General features: G+C 44.5%; 1 protein-coding gene across 1 annotated transcript in view; it reads left to right on the forward strand.

Moving 5' to 3' along the window:
- The window catches only part of HAPLN4 (hyaluronan and proteoglycan link protein 4), a 92,359-nt gene extending 70,007 nt beyond the window's left edge, over positions 1-22,352 (forward strand). Inside the window, exon 5 of the mRNA XM_078670321.1 lies at positions 21,003-22,352. Within this exon, the coding sequence (XP_078526447.1) occupies positions 21,003-21,352 (350 nt within the window). The 3' untranslated portion in view covers positions 21,353-22,352. The remainder of the gene's footprint in view (positions 1-21,002) is intronic.
- The last annotated feature ends 492 nt before the right edge of the window (positions 22,353-22,844 follow it).

Here is a 22,844-nt window from a genome sequence, read left to right on the forward strand (position 1 = left end):
AGACCCTCACACCGCCAAAGCCAACCTCCACAGAGGAATGAGAGCCGTAGCCGACTGGATGAAGGACAGCAGACTGAAGCTGAACTCAGAAAAGACGGAGGTCCTCATCCTCGGACCAGCCCCATCAGCCTGGGATGACTCCTGGTGGCCCACATCACTAGGCACAGCCCCGGAACCCACGGACCACGCACGCAACCTGGGGGTCATCCTCGACTCCACCCTCTCCATGACCAGGCAAGTCAACGCCGTCTCCGCGTCCTGCTTCAATACCCTCCGAATGCTCCGCAGAATCTTCAAATGGATCCCTATCAACACGAGAAAGACCGTCACGCAGCCCTCGTCACCAGCCGACTCGACTACGGGAACGCCCTCTACTCAGGAACAACAAACAAGCTCCTGAGACGACTACAACGAGTCCAGAACGCATCAGCTCGACTAATCCTCAACGTTCCCCGCCGCAGCCACATCACACCCCACCTGAGAGGCCTGCACTGGCTCCCCGTCAACAAGAGGATCACATTCAAGCTCCTCATCCACGCACACAAAGCACTTCACAACACCGGACCTACCTACCTCAACAACCGACTCAGCTTCCACACCCCCACCCGAAGCCTCCGCTCAGCCAACTCGCCCTCGCCACAGTCTCTCGTATCCAGAAAACCACAGCCGGCGGAAGATCCTTCTCCTACCTCGCTGCCAAGACCTGGAACACTCTCCCAACCAACCTACGACAGACTCAGGACCTACTGGCCTTCAGAGTCTCCTCAAGACCTGGCTCTTCGATCAGTAGCCCCCCCTAGTGCCTTGAGACCCTCACGGGTATGTAGCGCGCTTTAGAAATGTAATGATTGATTGATTGATTGATTGATTGTAGGCCTGGGTTGTAAATTTCGCTCCACTTGCGAAATTTGCAGAATTTTTGCAATTCTGTGTTCCGCGGAGAATGCGGAATTGCCAAAAAATCCGCGATCCGCGGCGTAGTGGAATTTTCCTTGTTTGCGCTTTCAAAATGTGTGTTTGCGCACATGGTAGCGACTTACCGGGATCCCTGCGTTCGCCCACGAGTTTTCTTATCTGCCACGAGATTTTGGTAGCTGGCCGCTTGATCCCGCGAGAGTGTGCGATTGTGAGCACGTCATTTCGACGCACCATCTGACATCCGCAGTTGCGAACAGGAAACACGCATCACGAGTGGGCGGGCAAGTGAAACAAGGTGGCCGTGCCAATTGGCGACCGCATGGGCAAGTTTGCAAGATATTTTTCCCCCGAGCACGCAAACTGCGTCCCCCGAACAGGAAAAACGCACCACGAAAGGGTGGGACAATCAATTCCATGTGCTCGCGGAATGCTGCGTAGCTCGTGGAGATTTTTTACCGTTTTGTGGAATTTTGCGTAACGCGACTATGCAAATTTTGCCCACCCCTACTCTTTTGTTATTGCTTTTCCTTTTTTCAATATTGTTCCTTCTTACTTTCCCTATTTTATCCTTCCTTTCATTTCTTTTCTACCCTACCCTCCATCTTTATTTTGTCCTCTTTCCTGGTTTCTTGCCTTTTTTCCTTCTCTCCATATTTAATGCCTTAATTAATCTTTTTTTTCATTCTGCCTTTTTTCCTTCCATCCTTTTTTCTTATTTTTTTTTCCCTTTCATCTTTCTTTAGTTTTTTTTCTTTCCTTCCTTGCTCCCTTCTTGTTCTTTCCTTCCCTGTCTTCTTTCCTTCCTTTTTCAGTCCTGTCTTTCGTTCAAGCTTTCCTTTATGGACTTTTACCTTTCCTTTTTTTCTTCTTTTCTTCCCAGCTTTTGTGCCTTTTTGCTGTCTTTCCTTCTTCCTTCAGTCTTTCCTTCCTCTTTAGTTCTTTCTCTTTCTTTCTTCTTTGTGTTTTTCTTTTTACTTTCATTGATTCTTTTCTTACTACTCTCTCTCCTTTATGTCCTTTAATTATTCAATGTTTTTACTTCCTTTTTAATCTTTTCTTTGATTTACTTTGTTTCCTCATCTTTCTTGCTTGCTTTTTTCCTTTCTTTTGCCTTGCCTTTCCTTCCCTCTTTCCATCCTCCTTTTTGTTCTTTTCTTTGTACATTTTTTTCTTTCTTTCACTTTCCTTTTTTTTCCTTGTCCTTATTCTTTCCTTTCACTTTCCTTTTTTCCTCCCTCTCTTTTGCCTTTCCTTCCCGCCTTTCTTTTTCTTTCTTTACTTTTTTCCTTCCTTCCTTTCTTCCATCTTAATTTCATATATTGTCTTTCTACATTGATCCTTCCCTCTATCCTTTTGTCTTTTTCCCTCTTTCTTCCTTTTTATCTTGCTTTCCTCCTTTCATTTCTTTGTTCTTTTTTCCATATTTCTTTCCTGCTTTCTTTTTTGTTTCTTCCTTTTGTACCTTTCTGTTTCTTCTTTCCTTACTTTTACTTCCTTCTGTCCTTTTCCTCCCTTTCTTCTACTTACTTCCTTCTGTCCTTTTCCTCCCTTTCTTCTACTTTCTTTCCCTCACTTATTTTATTCCTACTTCTTTTCCTTTATTTCTACTTCCCTTCTTTCTTTTACTTTGTTTCTTCTTTCTGTCCTTCTCTTCTTCCTTCCTTTCATTCTACCTTCCCTTCTCTCTTTTGCCCTTCTTGTTCTTTCCTTTTTCTTTCTTCTTTACACTTCTACTTTAAATTCCTCCTTTTATTTTTCCTTTTTCATTCTCTTTCTTTCCTTTTTTTCTTCCTTTTTTCTTTACTTTTTCTTCTTCCTTTTCTTCTTCCTCTTTTGCCTCCCTTCCTACGTTCACTTCCCTTCTTTCATTTCTTTCTTTCACCTTCTAATTCCCTTCAGTTTTCCTTTCCTTTATGTTCTTATCTTCTTCCTTTTGAATCTTTCCTTCAATTTCCTTTCTTTTCTCCTTTCTCTACTCACTTTTGTTTTATTTGCTTCATTTTCCATTCCTTCTCTTCTCCCTTCATTCTTTCTACCTCTTTTTTCCTTCCTTTCATTCTTCCCTCTTTCTATTATTTTCCTTTCTTTCTTTTCCTTTCTTTCCCTTTCCATCTGTCATTTATTCTCTCCTTGCTTCTTTCCTTCCATCCTTCCCTTCTTAATTTTCTTTCTCCTTCCTTCCTATCTCTTCTTTCTTTCCTTAATCTTGTATTTTTCCTTTTCTTTTTTGCTTACTTTCTTCCTTTCGTTTTTCTCAGTCCTTTTCTTGCTATTTCCTTCTCTTTTCCTTCTCTCCTTTCTAGCTTTCCTTTTTTCATTCTTTCATTCCTTTCCTCTATTTTACCTTTTCACCCTTTCTTTACTTGCTTTTAGTTCTCTCCTTCTTTCTTTCCTTGTCCTTTTCTTTTTTCCTTTTATTCTTCCTTCCTACTTATCCTTTCTTTCATTCCTTCTCTTTCCCCTTCATTTCTTCTCTTTTCTTGTTTCCTTTTCTCCCTTTTTTCTTTTCTTCGTGCCCTTTGTTACTTTCTTCTCCTTCCCTTTTCTCCCTTCTTTCTTTTCTTCGTGCCCTTTGTTACTTTCTTCTCCTTCCCTTCTCTTTCATTCCTTTTGTTTCTTCTTTCCTTCCCTTATTACTTTCATTCCTTCTTCTTTCAGCCTGCTTTAGTTTTTGCATTTCTTCTTTCTCTTCCCCCTTTTTCCTTTATTTCTCTTCTAATTTCCTTTCTTTACTTTCTACTTTACTTTTTCCTTTCCTTTACCTTTCCCCTTCCTTCTTTTTTACCTTCCTTTTTCCTTTCGTTTTTCATGTATTCATTTCTTTCACCTTTATTATTTTTTCCTTCTTCCTTCCCTCTTTCTTCCTTCCTACTTCTCTTTTCTTTCTTTTTCCTTCTCTTCCTTTTCTTCTTTCCTCCTTTCTAATACTTTATTTTCCTTTCCTTCATTTTTTCCTTTGTTCCTTCTATTATTCCCAACTTTCCTTTCATTCTTACCTTTTTCCTTTTTCATTTAATTTCCATTGTTTCTCCCTTAAGTCTATTCTTTTTCCATCATTTTCCTATCTTCTTCCTGCTTTTGTCTTTATTTTCTTCAATTTCCTTCCTTCTCTACTTACTTTTGTTATTTTATTTGCTTTCTTTTCTTCCTTATTCTTCTCCCTTAATTATTTTTATTACCCTTCTTTTTTCCTTCCTTCTTTCCATTCCTCCCGCTTTCCTTTTATTATTCATTGCCCTACTTTCCTTTCCTTCATTCTTTCCTTCTGTCATTTCTTCTCTGCTTGCTTCATTCCTTCCCTTTTTAATTTTCTTTCATTCCTACTTCTCTTTTCTCTCCTTACTTTTTCAACCTTTCTTTTCTTCCTTCTTTCCTTTCCTTAGTTTCTTCCTTCTTTCTTTACTTGCTTTAAGTTCTCTCCTTCCTACTTTTCTTTTTTCTTCTCTTTCCCCTTGCTATGTCCATTTTTCATTTTCTTCTTTCATGTTTTTTACTCTCTTCTTTCCATTCTCTCCTTCTGTTCTTTTCCTTATTACTTTCCTTCCTTCCACTTTTCTCCTGTCGTTAGTTCTTGTTTTTCTGATTTCTTGCCTTCTTTCCTTTTCTACCCTCTTTTTCTGTCTGTTCTTTTACTTTTCCTTTTGTCATTCTTTCCTTTGTTCTTTTCTTCTTTCTCTTACCTCTTTTTCTTCTTATTTCTCTTCTACTTTCCTTTTCCTCCTGTTCCCCTTTCTTCTTTATTCCCCTTCCTTTTTCATTTGTTCCTATTTTTCTTTCCTTTCCCTTCCTTCCTACTTCTCTTTATTCTTTCTCCCTTCTCTCATTACTTCTATCTATTATTTTTTACTTTTCTTCCTTTCTTTCCTCTCCCTCCCTTCATTCTTTCTACTTCCCTTATTAATAATTTTTCCAATCTTGTTTCTTCTCATTCCTTCTTTTCCTGCTACTTTCCTTTACTCTTTTCTTCCCTTTTCATTTGTTTCTTCTTTCATTCCTTTTCTTCCTTCTTTCTTTTTCTTTTCATTCTTCTTTCTTTTTCCGTTGTTCGTCCCTTCTTACTTATCTTATTCCCTTCTTTCTTTCCTTTCTAACTTTTTTTCTTTAATTGCGTCAAATCTTTTTCATTTCCTTCTTTCCTTTTTTCCATTATTCCATCCCTCTTTCTTGCCTTCATTTTTTCTTCCTTTTTCTATTTCTTTCTTTTTTTTCTCCATCTTTAGGTTCTTCTTTTCTTCCTTCTTTCCTCCTTTCATTTCCCTCCTTTCAACATCTCCTCTTTGCCTTCTTTACTCATTTTCTTTCTTTGTCATTTTCTTACCTTTTATTTTTTTCCCTTGGTTGTGGGTTTTTTCCCCCATCTATTCTTCCTTACTTTCTTTTCATTATCCTTCTTTCATTCTTGCATTATTTCCCTTTTCCCAATTTCATTTACTTCATATTTTATTTCCTTTTTTTATTCTTTCCTCATCTTTCATTTTTCGTGTCCTTCCCCCCTGCTTCCACCTTTTTTGTTCTTGCTTTACTTCTTTGTAAATGTTTTCTTTTTTCCTTCCACTTTTCTTTAGATAGTTGTTTTTTCTTCTTTCCTTCCTTCCATTTTCCTTTCCTTCTTTCTTCTTTTTTGTCCCTCTCTAATTTTCCTTCTTGTCTCCTTTCTTTTGCTCTTTTTTCCTTTCCTTCCTTTATTCTTTCCCTCTTTCTTTCTTGCTTCCCTTTTTCCTTTTGTTTTTTCCTTGCCTGCCTTCTTAGTTTTCTTTCCATCTTTTCCTTCCTTATTTCTCTACCCTCTTTTTCTTTTTCCTTATTTTTCTTTAATTTCTACTACACACCTTTCCTTTGTTTCTTCTCTGTCCTTCTCTTATTCCTTTTCTTCTTTTCTTCCCCTCTTTTCCTTTCATTTATACCCTCCTTCCTCATTTAATTTCCTTCTTTTCTACTTTTTTTTGTGTTTTTCTTTCCTCCATTTTTTCTTCTCCCTTTCCCTTCTTACTTCCTTCATTTTTTATTTCCTTATTTTATTCCTTCCCTTCTTTTCATTATTCCCTCCATCTTTGCTTCCATTTTTCTTCCATCCTTCCTTTTTTCCTTCACTTCTATCCTGCTTTGCCCATTTCTTTCCTTTCTTGCCTTCTTTGCCTCTTCTTTTCTTCCCTTCCCTCTGCCCTTTTTTCTTGTTTTGTTCAACTTTCCATTCTTTTCCACTTTTGCTATTTATTTTATATTTACTTCTTTCCTTTGTTTCTACTTCCCTTCTTTATTTTCCTGTCTTTCCATTTCTTTATTCCTTCACTGTATTCTTTTCTCTTTCTTCATCCTTTCTTCTTTCTCTTATAGTTTTCTTTGTTTTATTCATTATTTTCTTAATTTGTTCTTCTTTTTCATTCTTCCTCCTTTCATTCACATCCTTTCTACTTCCCTTCTTGCCTTCTACTTTCTTTTCTTTTTCCTTTCTTCCTTATATTCTGTTTCTACTTGCCTTCCTTTTATTTTCCTCTTTGCTTTTTTCTTTCCTTCTTTCTTTCCTTCTTTAACTTCCTTCTAGTCTTCTTTTTTCTTGTTTTCTCCCTCCCTCCTTTGTTTATTTTCCTTTTCTGTCTTATCTTCGTATATTTCTTCTTTCCTTCCTTTCACATTTATTTTCTGCTTTCTTGCCTTATTTGCATAGTCTTTTCTGTCCTTTATACTATTTCCCTTTTCCTTCGTTCTTTCAATTGCTTTTTCTTTCGCTTCCCCTTTCTGCTTTTTTCCTCTTTTCCATCTCTTGCCTTCCTTTCAACATCCCTTCTTTCTTTGATTATTTAATTTTCTTTACTTTCACCCTACTTTCACCCTCTTTTGTATCCTACTTTCTTTTATTTCCCTTTATAATTTCCTTCTTTCTTTTGTTCATTTTCTTTTTACATTTTTTCTTTACTTTCGCTTTCATTCTTTTTTTCCTGTTCCTTATTCTTTCTTTCCACTTGTCTTTAGTTCTGTTCTGTTTTCTTTTCTTCCTTATTGGTGTCCTTCCTCCCTCCTTTTCTTTTCATCTTGCTTTTCTTCCTTTGTTCTTTGCTCCTTTTACTTTTTTCTTTCTGGCCTTTCATTCATTGTTTCTTCACTTTTTTCCTTCCCTTCTTTCATTTCTTTCAGTTTCTCTTTCCATCCTTCTCTTCTTCCTTCCTTTTCCTCTTTAGCCCTCTTATTTCTCTTTTCTTTCACTTTTTCTCTTCCCTCTTTTCATTTCCTTCTCTACTTTCATTCTTTCTTTTATTCTTCCTTTTATCATTCTTCCTTATTTGTTCTTCTTTGCTCCTTTCATTTCCTTCCCTTTCCTTCCATTCTTACCTCAATTCATTGATCCTATTTTTGTATTTTCTTTCTTCTTTCCTTCTTTTAATGCTTCTTTTTTTCCCAATTTTCTTTCTCAGTTCTTCCTTTCTTTTCTACCCTCTTGCCTTCTTTTTCATTTCTTTGTGTGCTTCCTTATTTTCTTTGCTTCTCTAACCTTCTGTCCTTTTTGACTTTTTTCCTCTTCCGTTCTTTCCTTCCTTTGCTTCTTTCCTTCTTCCTCTACTTTCGTTCTTTCCTTCCTTTGCTTCTTTCCTTCTTCCTCTACTTTCGTTCTTTCCTTCCTCTGCTTCTTTCCTTCTTCCTCTACTTTCGTTCTTTGCTTCTTTCCTTCTTCCTCTACTTTCGTTCTTTCCTTCCTTTGCTTCTTTCCTTCTTCCTCTACTTTTGTTATTTTATTCATTTTTTGCTTCCCCTCCTTCCTTTTTTCCTTTCATTTCCTTATCTTCTCCCTTCATTCTTTCTACTTCACCTCACCTTGCTTCATCCCTCCCTTCTTAATTTTCTTTCCCTTTCCTACTTCTCTTCTTTCTTTACTTTTTTCCCTTCCTTTCCTTCATTTCTACTTCCCTTTCTTTCAATGTTTTCCTTCTTCCCATCCCTTTTATCTTTCATTCTTTCCTTATATTTTCTTTCCCCTTATTTCTCTTCTGCCTACTTTTCTTCTTTTAGTTCTTTACTTTTATTTTCCTCCCTTTCTCCTTTCTATTTCCCTTCTTCCTTCTCCTTTCTTTTTTTCTACATCCCTTTTTTCTTTATTTTGTTATTTTTTCCTTTATTCCTTCTTTCCTTCATTTCCATCTTTCCTTTATATTTTTCCTTCACTCTTTTCTCTTCTACTTATTTTCCTTCTCTGCTTTCTTTTCCACCTTCACTCCTTTCCTTCTTTCATTTCCATTGCCCTTTTTTCTCTTCTACTATCTATTTTTCTCATTTCCTTTCATTTTCTTTCCTTCCTTTTCTCCTTTCCTACTTCCCTTCTTTTTCATTTTCTGTTTTAATTTGTTCCGTCCTTTGTTTCTTCAATTCTTTTTCCTTCTTTTCATTCTTTACTGTTTTTTCTTTACTTTTCTTTACTTTTTTCCTTCTTTCTTTTCTGCCTTCTTACCTTTCTTACATTCTTCCTTCCTATCCGTCTTCTTTCTTTCTCTTCCCCCTCTTCTTTTTTTTTTCTTCTTTCTTTCTTTTGGGACCTTTTTTATTCTTCTTTTATTCTCCCGTCATTCTTTCTATTCCCCTTATTTCATTTCTTCTTTCTGGCCTTATTTCGGGTCGTCTTTCTTGCCCTTTCTCACTTTTTTACTTCTCTCCTCTCCTCTTGTTTCTTATTTTACTTTTTACTTTTTCCTCCTTTCCTTTTCTTGTCCCATTTTATTTTCCTCTTTTCTTGTTTCTTTCCTTCATTCTTCCTACTTCTTTTTATTTCTATTTTCACTCCTTCTCTACCCTCTTTTCTTTGTCTTTTAATTTCCTTCCTTTCCCTTCCTTTCAACGTCCCTTCTTCTGTCTTTATACCTTTTATTCTTTTTTTATTTTATTCCTTGTTTCATCCCTTTTTATTCCTTCCATCGTTTTTCCTTTTCTTTCCTTTCATACCTCTTTTCCTTAATCTCTACTTCCCTTCCTTAATCTCTACTTCCCTTCCTTTAATTTTTATTATTTGCATTCCCTTCCTTCTGGGTTTACTTCCCTTTTGGTTTTTTCTTCCTTTCACCTTTTTTCTTTCCTTTTTCTTCTTTCCTTTCATTCCAGGTCTTCTTCCATTTTCTTTTTCCTTAATATTATAGTAACTAGATAATAAGCACAAGTGGTGGTGGTGCAATAAAATAAGATCTTTTCACAAAATTGCAGATTCGCTAGTATATAAAAACGCAACAATCATATACTCCTTTTTTTTGCAAATTCTAGCCCCACAGCAAGTAAGGGACAGCAAGTAAGGGACAGTATATGTAAACATTCTTAAAGTGCAAAGTGTCATCCCTAAAAATTCCCCCAAATAATAGTAAAATGTTTGACATTTGCGTCATTTTTGTGCCACTATTTGTAATGCAGAGGCGACGTAAAATTGCTGACCATTTACAACGTGGTGCATCTAGGGAGATGCGTCTTGTTGTAAAGCCCTGCGTCAAGTATAATTTATACAGGGTGTGCTTTCCCTCACAGGAAAGCCTCCTAAAAGTGACTCCGTTAAATCGACAAGATTTCACTACGCCACTGTGTCAAAACCTTGGCCTACTTGGAGCAAGCGTAAGGACTGCCGAAACACAGTGAGGATAGGCCTCCCCCATGCATTGCTGGAGTTGTGTCATGCCTGCAACACAACTAATGCACGACTTTTGCCCAAAAGATGTATCTGTCAATCCTTGGTCTGGAAAATCCTCAGCAGTACCGCTGCGTGCCGAGAGACGGCGCTGCATCGTTCCACCCTGACGATGTCCACAGATGAGACAGCAGTGGAGCCATACAAGGAGAGAGAGAGAGGGGGGGAGAGAGAGAGAGAGAGGGGGAGAGGGGGAGAGAGAGAGAGGGGGGGAGAGAGAGAGAGAGAGGGGGAGAGGGGGAGAGAGAGAGAGGGGGAGAGAGAGAGGGGGAGAGAGAGAGGGGGAGAGAGAGAGAGGGGGAGAGAGAGAGGGGGAGAGAGAGAGGGGGAGAGAGAGAGGGGGAGAGAGAGAGAGAGGGGGAGAGAGAGAGAGAGGGGGAGAGAGAGGGGGAGAGAGAGGGGGAGAGAGAGAGAGGGGGAGAGAGAGAGAGGGGGAGAGAGAGAGAGGGGGAGAGAGAGAGAGGGGGGGAGAGAGGGGGGGAGAGGGGGGGAGAGAGGGGGAGAGAGAGAGAGGGGGGGAGAGAGAGAGAGGGGGAGAGAGAGAGAGAGGGGGAGAGAGGGGGGAGAGAGAGGGGGGGGGAGAGGGAGAGAGAGAGGAGGGAGAGAGAGAGGGGGGAGAGAGAGAGGGGGGGAGAGAGAGAGAGAGGGGGGGAGAGAGAGGGGGGGAGAGAGAGAGGGGGGGGGGAGAGAGAGAGAGGGGGGGATCATCTGAATCAATCAAACACTCACACCCAGTCAAAAGATCTGGGTTTGATCCATCACCGTTCTTTAGCTCACTCAGCCACCCCATTTCAGACATGGCTATATGCAAATCAGTCTGACCCTGTGCCACATGGGAACAGTCCAGCCCTAACTGCCAAGCCATGCCTTCCCTGGACCGGAAACAAGAACGGTGATGGATTAAACCCAGATCTTTTGACTGGGTGTGAGTGTTTGATTGATTCAGATGATCCGTCCATCACCACCCCCTTTTGTACCGGAATAGAAAGTTAAACTATTCCTTTACCAAGAGCGCCCTCCAGCGCAAGTCGTTGTAACGACTTGCGTTGTGATGGCAGCGTCGTAATGGCAGCGCGGGGTAAAGCCCGCGTTGTCATGGCTGTTTACCCCCAGGCTCCTGGAAGGAGACACGCTACCCCTGTGATTTCTGTGCCAGGGAAGAATTAATAACACAGGGGGCAGAGCCTAAAGATGCAAAATCATAGCGCCATATCTCAGGGCATGGATAATAGATCAATTCCCCATGGGGGAAGACCATGCACTATAAAAAATCACCCCCAAGGGGGGAAGAAGAAGAATGATCTGAAGAGGACCTCACGAGGATCTTCAGAAAAGATCTACACAAACCAGGAAGAACTTGGAACATTGCCACAGGATTCCTCTGTGCAAAGTAGAAGGGCTATACGATAGCCAACGAATACCCCAAAAAGGGTTGGTCACATCCCCATAAAAAAGCAAGGGAGCACCTCTTGAGACTAGCTAGCTAGAATTCAAAATGATTGCCCAAAACAGCTGCCCAGCTGTAGCGGCCGTCTGGGAAATAAAAGCGTGAACCCAGACATGGATAACAGAGAGAAAACATTAACCCCTCCGCTGCGCTGAACGTTCTGCGCTGGTGCGGAAGGTTCTATTGCGCGGGCGGGCCCGCGACGTTCAACGGACGTGCGTTGAACGTGGCCAGCACTGAAGGGGTTAACAATACAGCAGCCAAAGCAACAAGAAGTCCTCAACCAGGGACTAGAACAAAACTATTCACGGAAACCCAGACATGAAACGCTGGACCGATGAGTCCGCATGGCTGTCAAAATGGTGAGCCCCATCAAAGGGCAAATCTCTGAGACAATCCTGACCATTGTCAGGAAAACTGCCATCCGTAGCCATGCATGGCGATGCAAAGCGAAGGACCTGCCCATCGCCCGTCCCACGAAATCAATAGTGTCCATGGCGGAATGGATTGAGAACTGGGTCAGCTCATGACCATTGTGGAGCACCCGGGATAGTTCAGCTCAAGGGCCGTCCGGAAGGGATAGAAGGAGACGCTCTACCGAATCCCAGAGGGTAAAAGTAGCCCGTGCCAACATGCAAGACATGTTCAAGGACCAAAGCCTTGAGCTCACAGATGCAAATATGTGTCAACCACATGACTCCAACAAGCGCAACTCCCTTGTGGGTGGAAGTATGAGAGGGGAGGTCGAGGGCAGCCAAGCTAAGGCTGCCTAAACGACTGTCTCTTCATCCTAGGGCTTAAGGGCAAGACAGACGGGATCATCTGGGGCCGTGCGATTAGGATGTGCAATAGCTTAATCCTCAGGGTCCCCCGAAGAGGGCCAGCAGAATGTCATACAAAGACCCGCCAAATGATAGTAACGGCTCGACATCTGCAGTGCCTTGATGGAGCAAATCCAACAAGGGGTCGGAAGGCAGAAAGATAGGAGGCCGGAGCTGTAAGATGTCCACAGCCTTATGAACCACTTGTGCAAAAGCTGCACTGGCCTACATGGCCATTCTAGGGGGTGACAAGAGGTCATAAGTGGGGGACGGTTGCACAGCACTGCGACGTCCGGGGAACTGCTCCACATCCCCATGTTCCGAAGAGCACTCAAGCAACACTGGGGGGAAGTAACCCCCAGGGACCACATCATCACTCATTAAGGGAGCAGGAAAGAACGTCAGGACAGTGTCGACTCACCCTCCACCGCAACAGGGGACTGCAGTATGGAATAGCGTGGACCCGGAGACAGGTCCACCGCTGTGGCCGCATCCGATGCCGCAGGAGACCCGCAGGTCTGCTCTCTGGCGCCAGAGGAGGACTGCGGCCAGACGTCTGAACAGGGAGGCCCACTGGGCCAACTCACGACGTCGCAGCGACTTTGGAACCAGAGTCAGGGCACTCGGTTGGAGCCGAGGCCAAACCCACCGGCGAGCTTCAAAACTCCATACCACCTCTGTGCGGCCCAAAGGTGTTCTAGGTAGAGGGGTCGGCAAAGCCAGATAATAGGTTTCCATCTGGGCTCTAGTCGCCCCAACACCAGGAAATGGGGGGTAGGTCGGGGTCGAGTGTTGCGGGTCATGTCCGGTAAAGACCGGGAGCAGTGGGCACCGACGTCCTGAACGTGTGAGGCCAACGGCCTCTGCGTCATCTTCTTATGCTTACCTGAGGAAAGCGTGCAACGCCCCCGGGAACGACTCTGCAACCTGTCCCAAACAGAAATCTCAGCATGAGATGGAGACCGGCGCTTTGACTCATCTGCTAGAGATGGGGACCGGTGACGCCCGGACTCCAAACAGGTCATCCGTGCGGGCAATAACTTCATCTTACGTTCCTGCAAGAACTTTGGCTTCAGCTGCCGACAAGCGCCACACTCCTCGGAGTAGTGGGGCTCCCCCAAGCACCACATACAAATAGCGTGTGGATCTGTTGCCAACATCTGATGCATACAGGTCTCACACGACTTGAAGCCAGCAGGCATCGCACACTGTTCCCCGGATGCAAAAAGGCATCAGGAAGGCCCAAAACCAACAACAGGCCAGAGGAACGGATACGGTAAAGAAGAAAACTGACATCAGCGTGCCGGGAGGGACTTATATGGCTCCACTGACATCACATCCATGGACGACATCAGGGCGGAGCCATGTGTCACCGTCTCCTGGCGCCCAGAGGTACTGCTGAAGATTTTCCGGATCCAGACTGATGCCTGGAGGATATTCTAAGTTAAGGAATCTACAGCTATATATCTCTATCAGATAACATTAAATATATATGATTAGTAGATTGTTTAAGTGCAAAGTGAACACGTGCAATAAAGCCACACATATGTTGAAGGCACAATTCCAGCCTGCTCAGATTGGCAGGAAAAGTTGTAACCACAGCATCAAAATATAGTCACTAAAGTGCATGTAAGAATCAAACGTATTGCATGTATAAAAATGCTTATAGAGTGCAAAGAACAATACTAAAACAGCTCGAAACACCTCCATAAGAATCTCAATACCAACATATACATCTTTGCAGCTGCTCTTATATGTCATTGTCCCCTGCTAAACACAGCTGGAAATACTCCCACAGATGTTCAAATTTACCGGTTTGGTGGTTCCTCTTGGAATACATACATCCTAGATGTCGTACCCTACTCATTTTGGTTTGCTATTGATCAAAAGACGGGCATCTAGAAGATTTCCATGACTGTAAACTAAGTGATCTACCAACTGAGGCTGCCCTAAAATAATACTTCTGTTCCGATCATGAAAGCTTCATTATCCGTCAAAACCCCAAAGAGTGCTGCAATTAAATCAGGCTCCACCCATTTAGATATTCTATGTGCCCCTTTTTGTATGGTTGCCCCCCACTTTTTGCCAAACTGTTGAGGTACTTTGAGTGTGCCCTCGTTTCCTGCCAACCAAGTACCCAGGGCCTATGTTCTTTCCCTAAACTGTACTGTTGCAAAACCCAATGGGCACTCTTTGGCCACGTGTAAGTCCCTTGTAAAAGGTACCATGGGTACCCAGGCCTTTGTGGCCAGGGAAGGCCTCTCAGGGCTGCAGCACTTATTGTGCCAGCCTTAGAGGCCCTGTACCTTTACACACACGCACTGCCTTTGCAGGCTGCGTGCTTGGGTGCAGAACAAAGAGAAGAGCCGACATGGCACACATCCCCAGGTGCCATGCCTACCAGCCACTGCCCTGGGATAGGTGGCCACACCTCTAGCTGGGTGCACTATGCCACTGGTGAGGGAACAGGTGCATGAGCCCTGTACCCCACAGTGTCTAAGTCAATTCTTAGACACTGTAAGTGCAGTAATGCCAATAAGAGTGTATGGTGCTGGGAGTTTGTCATTATGAACTCCACAACACCATAATGGCTACACTGAAAACTGGGAAGTTTGGTATCAAATTTCTCATCAAATTAAACCCACACTACTAATGCCAGTGTGGGATTTAATGAAAAATGCACACAGGGGGCATGTTAGAGATGCCCCCTGAAAAACGACGTAACACTAGTGTCTAGGCTGAGTGGCTGTTTGCCAGCTGCCACCCCCAGACATGTTGTACAAGGTGCTGTATTTGCAATCATATTAAGCTTGTAAAATAGTTATTAAAAGTTCAGAGTGAATGGATCAAAATCAGAGTTAACATTCGCAAACAGCAGGACATTTGTGCAAAACAAAACCATGGGGGTGGATTCTCGTACACTAGCTGGTCTAGCTGCAGCCAGGTTTTCCATCTACCATTAATACTAAAATCAGCTAGAGTAACAAAGCCCCGTCTGTTCCATAGGGCAGTTGTGGATTGAGAACTCCCCAAACCCATGCGGTCACAATCCTGTAAGGAAACAAAAAAAAAGGACGACCATCAAAAATCTTTCTTTACTCAAAATGTTTTATTGCCTTTAACATTTTATACCGAGTTTTCTTAGGCCATTGGCATGATTTCAAGAAAAATGGGAGCTGCACCCCTAGCTCCTGCATCATCAATCTGAAAAGGAAAAAAAATGTATCGGGTGAGAATGGATCAGCATATAGACAAGCATATTAATCAACAAAAGCTACATGTAATATTGGCTACTGCCCCTCTACCTCAGTAAGACCCTAAAATGTAGTATTTAAGGGCTCCCCAGAACCTTGTTCCTCAGATTGGATGACCTTCAAAGAAGAAGGAGCGAAGAGCCCTGCAGCAGTGTAGAAGAAGACGACTCTTGGCCCCAGCCCTACCAGCCTGTCTCCTCCTCCAGCGACCCTGCTCCAAGAAACTGGCATGGCCCACGGCCAGCAATCTCAAGAGACTTGTGCTGTCTTCTACAAAGACTCTTGTCTTCCCTGGACACCGGATTTGTCCGGCAAGAAACTAACTCAAGGTGGACACTCCACTCTGCATCCGTTGCCCATGGCCTGAGTCCAGGTGGCCCACCGACGTCTTCCTGGCGATCCTAACATGGGATACAGCATTGGACGACCTCTCTTGACCTTCCCCTCGAAGCCTGCAGCCTCAACTTGAAGGGTCTCCCCTGACCGGAACCGATGAAAGAAACCCAACGCCTAAAGACATCCCTGCACCCGTAGCCCCCAGGCCTAGCAAAGCCCAACCAATGGTGTCCCGGCATCCCGCCACTATCCAACTTACCTTTCCAGTTGTGGGATTCGTTCGGTCAGTCTTCTGGACCAAGCCTGCAGCCATTTTCTCTAACCGAGGATCTCCTTTGCTTTCTATAGAGCACCCCACGCTCCCATTGCACCCTGCACCCTGCACCCAGCCGCTCCTGTGCTGCTGGTGGTGCAGCTTTGGTGCTACCTTGCCTACCCCCCCTTGCCCTGTGTACCTACCTGCAACGGGTGTCTCTTTGAGGTGCCCCCAGCCTCCATAGACTAACATAGGGCCCAGTGACCTCTGCACCGGATGTATGATAGTACAACGCGATCATTTTGATCGCAGTACTTTACATCACGGATTTTACAACGCAAGTCGTTACAACGACTTGCGTTGCAGGGCGCGGATTGAGGATTATTATGGTTTTCTATTCCAACACCAGCCCACGTAACAGTAGGGAAGGTGTTGGAATATAAAATTACAATATTCCTTAACCAACAGCGCCAACCAGCGCAAGTCGTAGTAACGACTTGCGTTGCAATGGCAGCGTGGTAAAGGTCGTGCGGTGTAAACACTGCGTTGTAAACGACGTTTACCTCTGCACCCAGCCGCCTCAGTGCGGCTGGTGGTGCAGTACCTACCCTGGTCCGATCCTTGCCCAATGTTGACCATAACTCCCAGAGACTGAATACCACAACCACTTACTTACCTGTAAATTTACTCACCTGACTTTACTCCCATAGGTTTGTATTCAGGGTCACGTTTAGTAGAATAGTGAGAGACAAATGCAAAGTATCTTTCTTTAAATTGTAAAGCATTTCATGCACACGTAAAGTACTGTTTGATGCTATACAAATCTTTTGCCAGTAATCACTTGAAAGTACTGCTATTGAAAAGTCTACTTACCTGCAACTGAGTCCAATTTGGTCCCTAAAAATAAAAGTAACTAAAGTAAATATTTTGTACTAAAACTTTGGTCTGGAGTCGGACACAGAATGTGTGCTCCTGCCTTGCATGAGTGTGTGCCCCAAATGCACTCACACTGCCCTCTGATAATCCTAACTGCTCAGCCCAGTTACCACTAAATTGAGAGTAAGGTATTATCTACTTTAACCTCTCCCATACCTTTAGGGACTCACTGGACTCGGTGCACACTATTCCTCTTTTTGGTGTAGTATATACAGAGTTAGCTTCCTACAGCACATCTTCCAGAAAAAAAACTTTCCTTTGAATAGCTTCTGTTAGGATCGGTTCCTTAATCCTGAAATCTAACAAATTGACTAGTACAGTGCTTGTCTGCTTTAAGGGGTCGATTAGGATCGCGGATTTTCCGCATCCTCCGGGCCGGCGGAAGCCACCGCCAGCCCGGAGGATGCGAAAAATCCTCAGCGGACCCACCAAAGACCCACCGCCACATTAGGATGGCTGGTGGGTCTTGGTTTCAGTCCGCCGCTTTTCCGCCCCGGTCGGCTTAAACCGCGGCGGAAAAGCTCTAATATGGTGGCGGTGTCTTTCAGACACCGCCAGACATATTAGGATGGCGTAGAAGAGATGCTTTACCGCGGCGGGTTCTTCGCCGTGGAAAAGCATACGGATCTTATTTATTTTATTTTATGCGATTTTTAGAGCGCGCAAATACCCTTGCGGGTGTTGCGGGCCCCCTGGGTGAAGGGAGGTGGGGGGGGGTGCACATGGGGGGTACCATAGGTATCCCCCTGCATTTACATGCAGAAAGCAGCAGGCACCGCGTGGTGCCTGCCGCTTTGTGCATGTAAATACACTGCATGTGTTTTTAACATTGCGGCAGGTGCAGCTTGAAGCCGCACCTGCCGCAATGGTAAAAATAGAGGATGTGACCGCCAGGGTGGCGGTCACATCCTAATTGCACAGGAGGGAACGCTGCAGCACATGCGGACGTTCCCTCCTACACAGGGCTCGCGGATAGACGCAAGTCCGTCCGCGATCGTAATGGGCCCCTTAGTTTGGAGGTGCCTGAAACGGGACCCGATGGGTACACACTATAGACAAATCCACAGTCTGCAAGTTCATGTGTTTTCTCATCAAAGACTCTACTAGAATGCCCATCCCTCCAGGCTGGGTCTCCTTACCCTCCAGAGAGTTTGCAACTCTGTGTTCGGCTACTCCGACTTGGGTTGGACAACCAAATCCAACAGGAAAGAGGTGTAGGAGGCCTTAAAGTAATTTTCAGACAGTTACCAGGCCACCAGAGTGTTTAGAGTGAGTTCCAAACTTTACAGGGCAACCGCCATGGACTTCTTTGGAGTGGTCCCAGTGCTGAGGGATGCAGGCTTAACCCCTTCGATGCTCATGACGGAACGGTTCCGTCATGAGCTACGGTTGAGCTGTGCTCATGACGGAACCGTTCCGTCATGACCACGCCCGTTTTTATTAGGGCCCAGCACCGGAGGGGGAATCGCGGTCGCGCTGAAAAGGTTAAAGATGCTCAATAGATGCTCCAGGTGGATATTGGGGTCCCGCAAACTCCTCTTTGCTGGGGTCAAAGGGCCGACGATGAAGACATTTTGCTCCTGCAACACAAAGGTCATCGTGCAAACCTTTGGTGGGGGCTAGTGTCCCTTGGGGTAGACAAATGTGGTCACAACCAGTGCCCACAGGTCCAGCAGGCTCTGGTGCAACTTTTGGCTATCTCCAAATTGTCCAAAGTGTCCGGTATTGGCAGAACAGCTTCTTTTGCACTTCCAACAGGTGCAAAGTGGTATTCTTCGTGTTCCAAGTCCAGTGAGTACTGAAGTCTCGGGTGCCAGGGGGGCCATTATATCCCAGTAAAGTGCCTGAGAGGACAATGCAGTCACTAGCCAATTGAATAGTAGGTCCCCTGCTATCTTGTGACACATTTCCGGTGATGGAGGGCATCTGGCTATCCCAGAGTGCAACTTCCATGCTACAAATAACATGGCTAAAGTCTTCCTTGAGTGTAAGGACCTTGGTAGCCCATTCCAGGGGTGTGTGGCTACCATGGTCGGCACGCCCATGGAAAACTGGCTCTGAAACTGGTTTTCCCTTCCATGGCCCTGCCTCGGCTTTGTCTAGGGGAAACAAAAGGCTTCCTGCTCAGGAGTGTGGTCACTGTGGCCTTTCAAAGGCGACATCACCTTTCATGCCCGCCTTTGCAGGCCATCCTGTGGGGAGATGGCCATCCTGTGGGGAGAGGGCCATCCTGTGGGGAGGGGGCCATCCTGTGGGGAGGGGGCCATCCTGTGGGGAGGGGGCCATCCTGTGGGGAGGGGGCCATCCTGTGGGGAGGGGGCCATCCTGTGGGGAGGGGGCCATCCTGTGGGGAGGGGCCACACCTACAGTACAGGACTAGCTGGGTCAAGGAGAGGCAACTTTCGCAAAAGTGGCCAGCATTAAATTTGACATAAATTTCGACTGCACCAGTGACTCACATTTAATGCCCCCTTTAATTTGACACCTTACATGACATGGTTAGGTAGCCTGTGTCAGGAGCTAGACACATTGGAATGCCAGCCATTAACCCTGCATTTACCTTATAAGGCTACTTAACTGTCCTCAGCAAACACCAACGCTCTTAGGATTTTGTTGTACAGACAACAAAATATATGTTTATCTTAACAAAATACAGCTCTTTGCCTTAGGGCTTACTAGGCCTGCCTTAGAGGAGAATATATATATATAAATATATATATATATATATATATATATATATATATATATATATATATATGAAGGCTCGCGTGTGAAAGAACACATGCCAAACTCGCGGGGCTGCTTTGAGCAAGGCTTTATTCCACACACAAACAGCTTGGATAGCTTGATGTAGCGGGAGAGTTCATTTCAATCCTGTTTCGTCAAAAGTTCCCTGACGCATTTCGAAGGCGGCTGCCTTCTTCCTCAGAGGGTGACGATATCATTTGCAGGTGGGCAGCAGAACGGGCCTCATTAAACAATCATGGCACGCCCCTGGATGTGGCGGTGCCTGCTGGTCCTTGTAGTCCTGCTTGCAATCTTTATCGCATATGGCGCTATCTCCCACTTCATCAACTGTGCGGGAAAAGTCTCGTTCATATATATATATATGTGACCAAGACCACGGACGTGGTCGAAACGCGTCGTCTTTTCTGCCAAGAATAAACTTACTTGCTGCAACTGCTGTGGGCTCGCCTGAATTCCTTTTCCTGTGGAATTTCTGGATTGTAATATATATATATATATATATATAGAGAGAGAGAGAGAGAGAGAGATATATAGTTTTTTTCATCCCTGGTCCTGCCGTGAGCTCATATTTCTAGGTGCAAAAAGAGTGAGAAGTAATTCAGTGGTAAATTACACATCAGGACAACGTAAGTGAGTGCAGGCCGCTCGAGGAGATTTGGGAGTTCGGTTTGCACAGACGAGGAGGGAAGAGAGGTGAAAATGAATTTTTAATGCAGTGTTCACACTCCCAGAGGCCTTGTGGGGGGGGAGCACACGAGAAGCACTACAAAAAGCAAAGGTGCGCCAACACATTGGTGTGCGAAAGCATTAATATGCGGAGTGGAGTTAAGACGTCTGTGCCGAGGAGGGGCAGAGAGTGGGGTGGTGGATGAGTGGGGGAATGAAGTGGTATTTCACACTGGTCCCCTGCAGCTGGCGAAACCCACGTCACTTTAAACTGCAGCTTTAAGCCCAAGTTTTAACATTGTAAAAAAAGATATTAAATAGTTAAAGCTCCTCTAACAACTTTGCTTAAAAACACACACACACACAGAGCCACAGTCGGATGGATTCTCATGACCATGTGCCAGGTGTTTACAAAAAAGTGCTGGTGCTGAGCACCGGCCAACACCGGCACAAATTAAGCACATTAAAGAGATTTTTTTACTCTCAAGCTCTGACTGCAGCTTCCCTGCCAACTCTGATGATAAAAAAAAACCTGTTCAAGGAATGACCAAAAACTGAATTTGACACTTTTGTTGCAAAAAACATTTGGAGGAGTCCTCTGCCCATTTTGTTCGGAGTGGTTTGTGTAGAGTGCACTCTGCTTCATAAAGGTACTTAAAGTCTATTGTGCTAAGACCCTTGCCACCCATGCAGGCCTCTCCCTTCGTAATAGGCTCATGTTTGGCTTTATCTAGAAATAAACATGTTTGCTTGTTTGTGAACATTATTTGGAGGGGTCTCACCCTATATTATATCAGGCCCTATGGGCCATGTGGCGGGGCAAAGGAAGAGAGGTAAAGTGTCAATTTTCCCATAGCAGCAAACATGCAGCGCGGTCTCTTCAAAGAATGGTGGGGACGCCAATGCTTTTGTGAAGTTAAAATTGACCGCTACTTCTAACGCAGCCCATGTATCTGTTTTTCTCTTCTAGGGAGAGTTTACTTCCTTAAGACGTACAGGAAGCTGAGCTACGCTGAAGCCGCCAAAGCATGCGAGGCCCAGGGCGCGGCGCTGGCCAAGGTGGGGCAACTGTACGCTGCTTGGAAGATTCAGCTACTAGACCGCTGCGAGGCGGGCTGGCTAGAGGACGGCAGCATCCGCTACCCAATCGTCAACCCCCGTTCCCGCTGCGGAGGGCGGGAGCCAGGGGTACGCAGCCTCGGCTTCCCAGACAAGAAGTTCAAACTCTTCGGGGTCTACTGCTACCGCAACGACACAGCGAGGAGCACGCCGACCCGGATCCAGGAAGGGATCCAGCGATGGAAGGCTACGCATGTGTAGGCCAGCGTGAAACGGCGAACTGTACTCCAAACACAGCTATTCATCCCACGGCCTATTTATAGAGGTGGGGCGCCATACGATGAAATACATACATTTTCCAACAAGCCATTGATTTTGAAAGAGTAGTAGGACTGAGGAGACAAGAGTGGATCTTTCCACGCTGTTGGGATTTGCCAAAAATTTGCTACAGGGTTAACCAGAGCGCTCTGCCTACACACATCTCTCCACCATCCAAATGCCAAGCAGAGGGCCACGTACTACTGGCAATCTGGCTGCGGAGCGCCCGCCAGTTGACATTTCAAATCTAATGTTTCTCTACTGATCAGATCACCTTCTGTGTAAAGGACAAATATGTGTTGCTCGCCCCTTTCCTCGTCATTGACAAGTTCTATGCCTCAATTTCTAGGGTCCATGCACAGATTTTTATATTTTACAAAACATCCACAAAGCACAGGCTGGATTGTTGAGAAACAGCACAGTAGCATTGAGCGTTGAGTAGATCTGTCGTCAGGGTAGTATCTAATAGCAATAACTGTACATAGCTTTTCTGGAATGCACTGTAAATTTGTGATGCAAGGCAGATCCCTATGTTTTGGACTGTGGGGTCGCCGCTGCATGCAGAGTTCAGCTTTGGGGTGGGTGAAAGGGAACCCTCAGTTCTAACGCACGGCCACTGTGTACTTTACACTCTTATAGCGCATGAGGGGCATGGTCGTACGCAACCTCCAACCCACCTGGAGGAAATCCCATGGGATTCCTGGATCAGGTCCAGTGCCGCAGTCTATGAAGGTATGTACCTGTGGAAGCACAAAGCATGCAGAGTTGTATAGGCCCCGCAGCATGAGCTACCATCACAAAACGCCTTAAGTGTCGCTCTCATCTGTGCGTCAAAGACAGTAGTGGACGTCTTGCCAAGTGCCAATGGAAAGACAAAAGACAATCAAAGGCCGACTCTGTCCTGTACCCATATAATAAAGCACGGTGCCTGCCGGGTACGCGACTGAGGTTTCTGTCCTATTTCTGTCTAGTTATGGTTACAATTTACTTCTGCTTTTTGACAGTAAATACACATTCCTCCAGTGGCCACAAGGAACAGTTTTGGAGTATAATCTTTCTTTCAACAACCATTTCCTTTGGTATCCACACACATAATATGAGTGTAAGAACATGCTTCCTATCTCCAATTTAATGCCTTCCCTGCCATTCCACCTAGTACTGAAGAATCGGGGAGGTGCCGTCAAGCTTGGTTTGCTATGTAGGATTCAGAGTAGCTAATGATTTTACATTTTTGCTCCTTTCTAGGGAGACTGAACATTTTGTTCATGGAGGGAATTATAGTCTGTTCTGTACCCTGTGTTTTTACAGCATATATCATTAGTGTTTTTACTGAGCTCTCTCTGTATTGGTTTGGTCTTAACCCAATTATCTCCTTTTTGCAGCCTCAATTTAATCAGATTTAATGCATCTGAGGTTGTCAGGGCCCCCTCCGCCC

This window comes from Lissotriton helveticus, chromosome 12 (assembly GCF_964261635.1).
Source record: "Lissotriton helveticus chromosome 12, aLisHel1.1, whole genome shotgun sequence".
Lineage (NCBI taxonomy): Eukaryota > Metazoa > Chordata > Amphibia > Caudata > Salamandridae > Lissotriton > Lissotriton helveticus.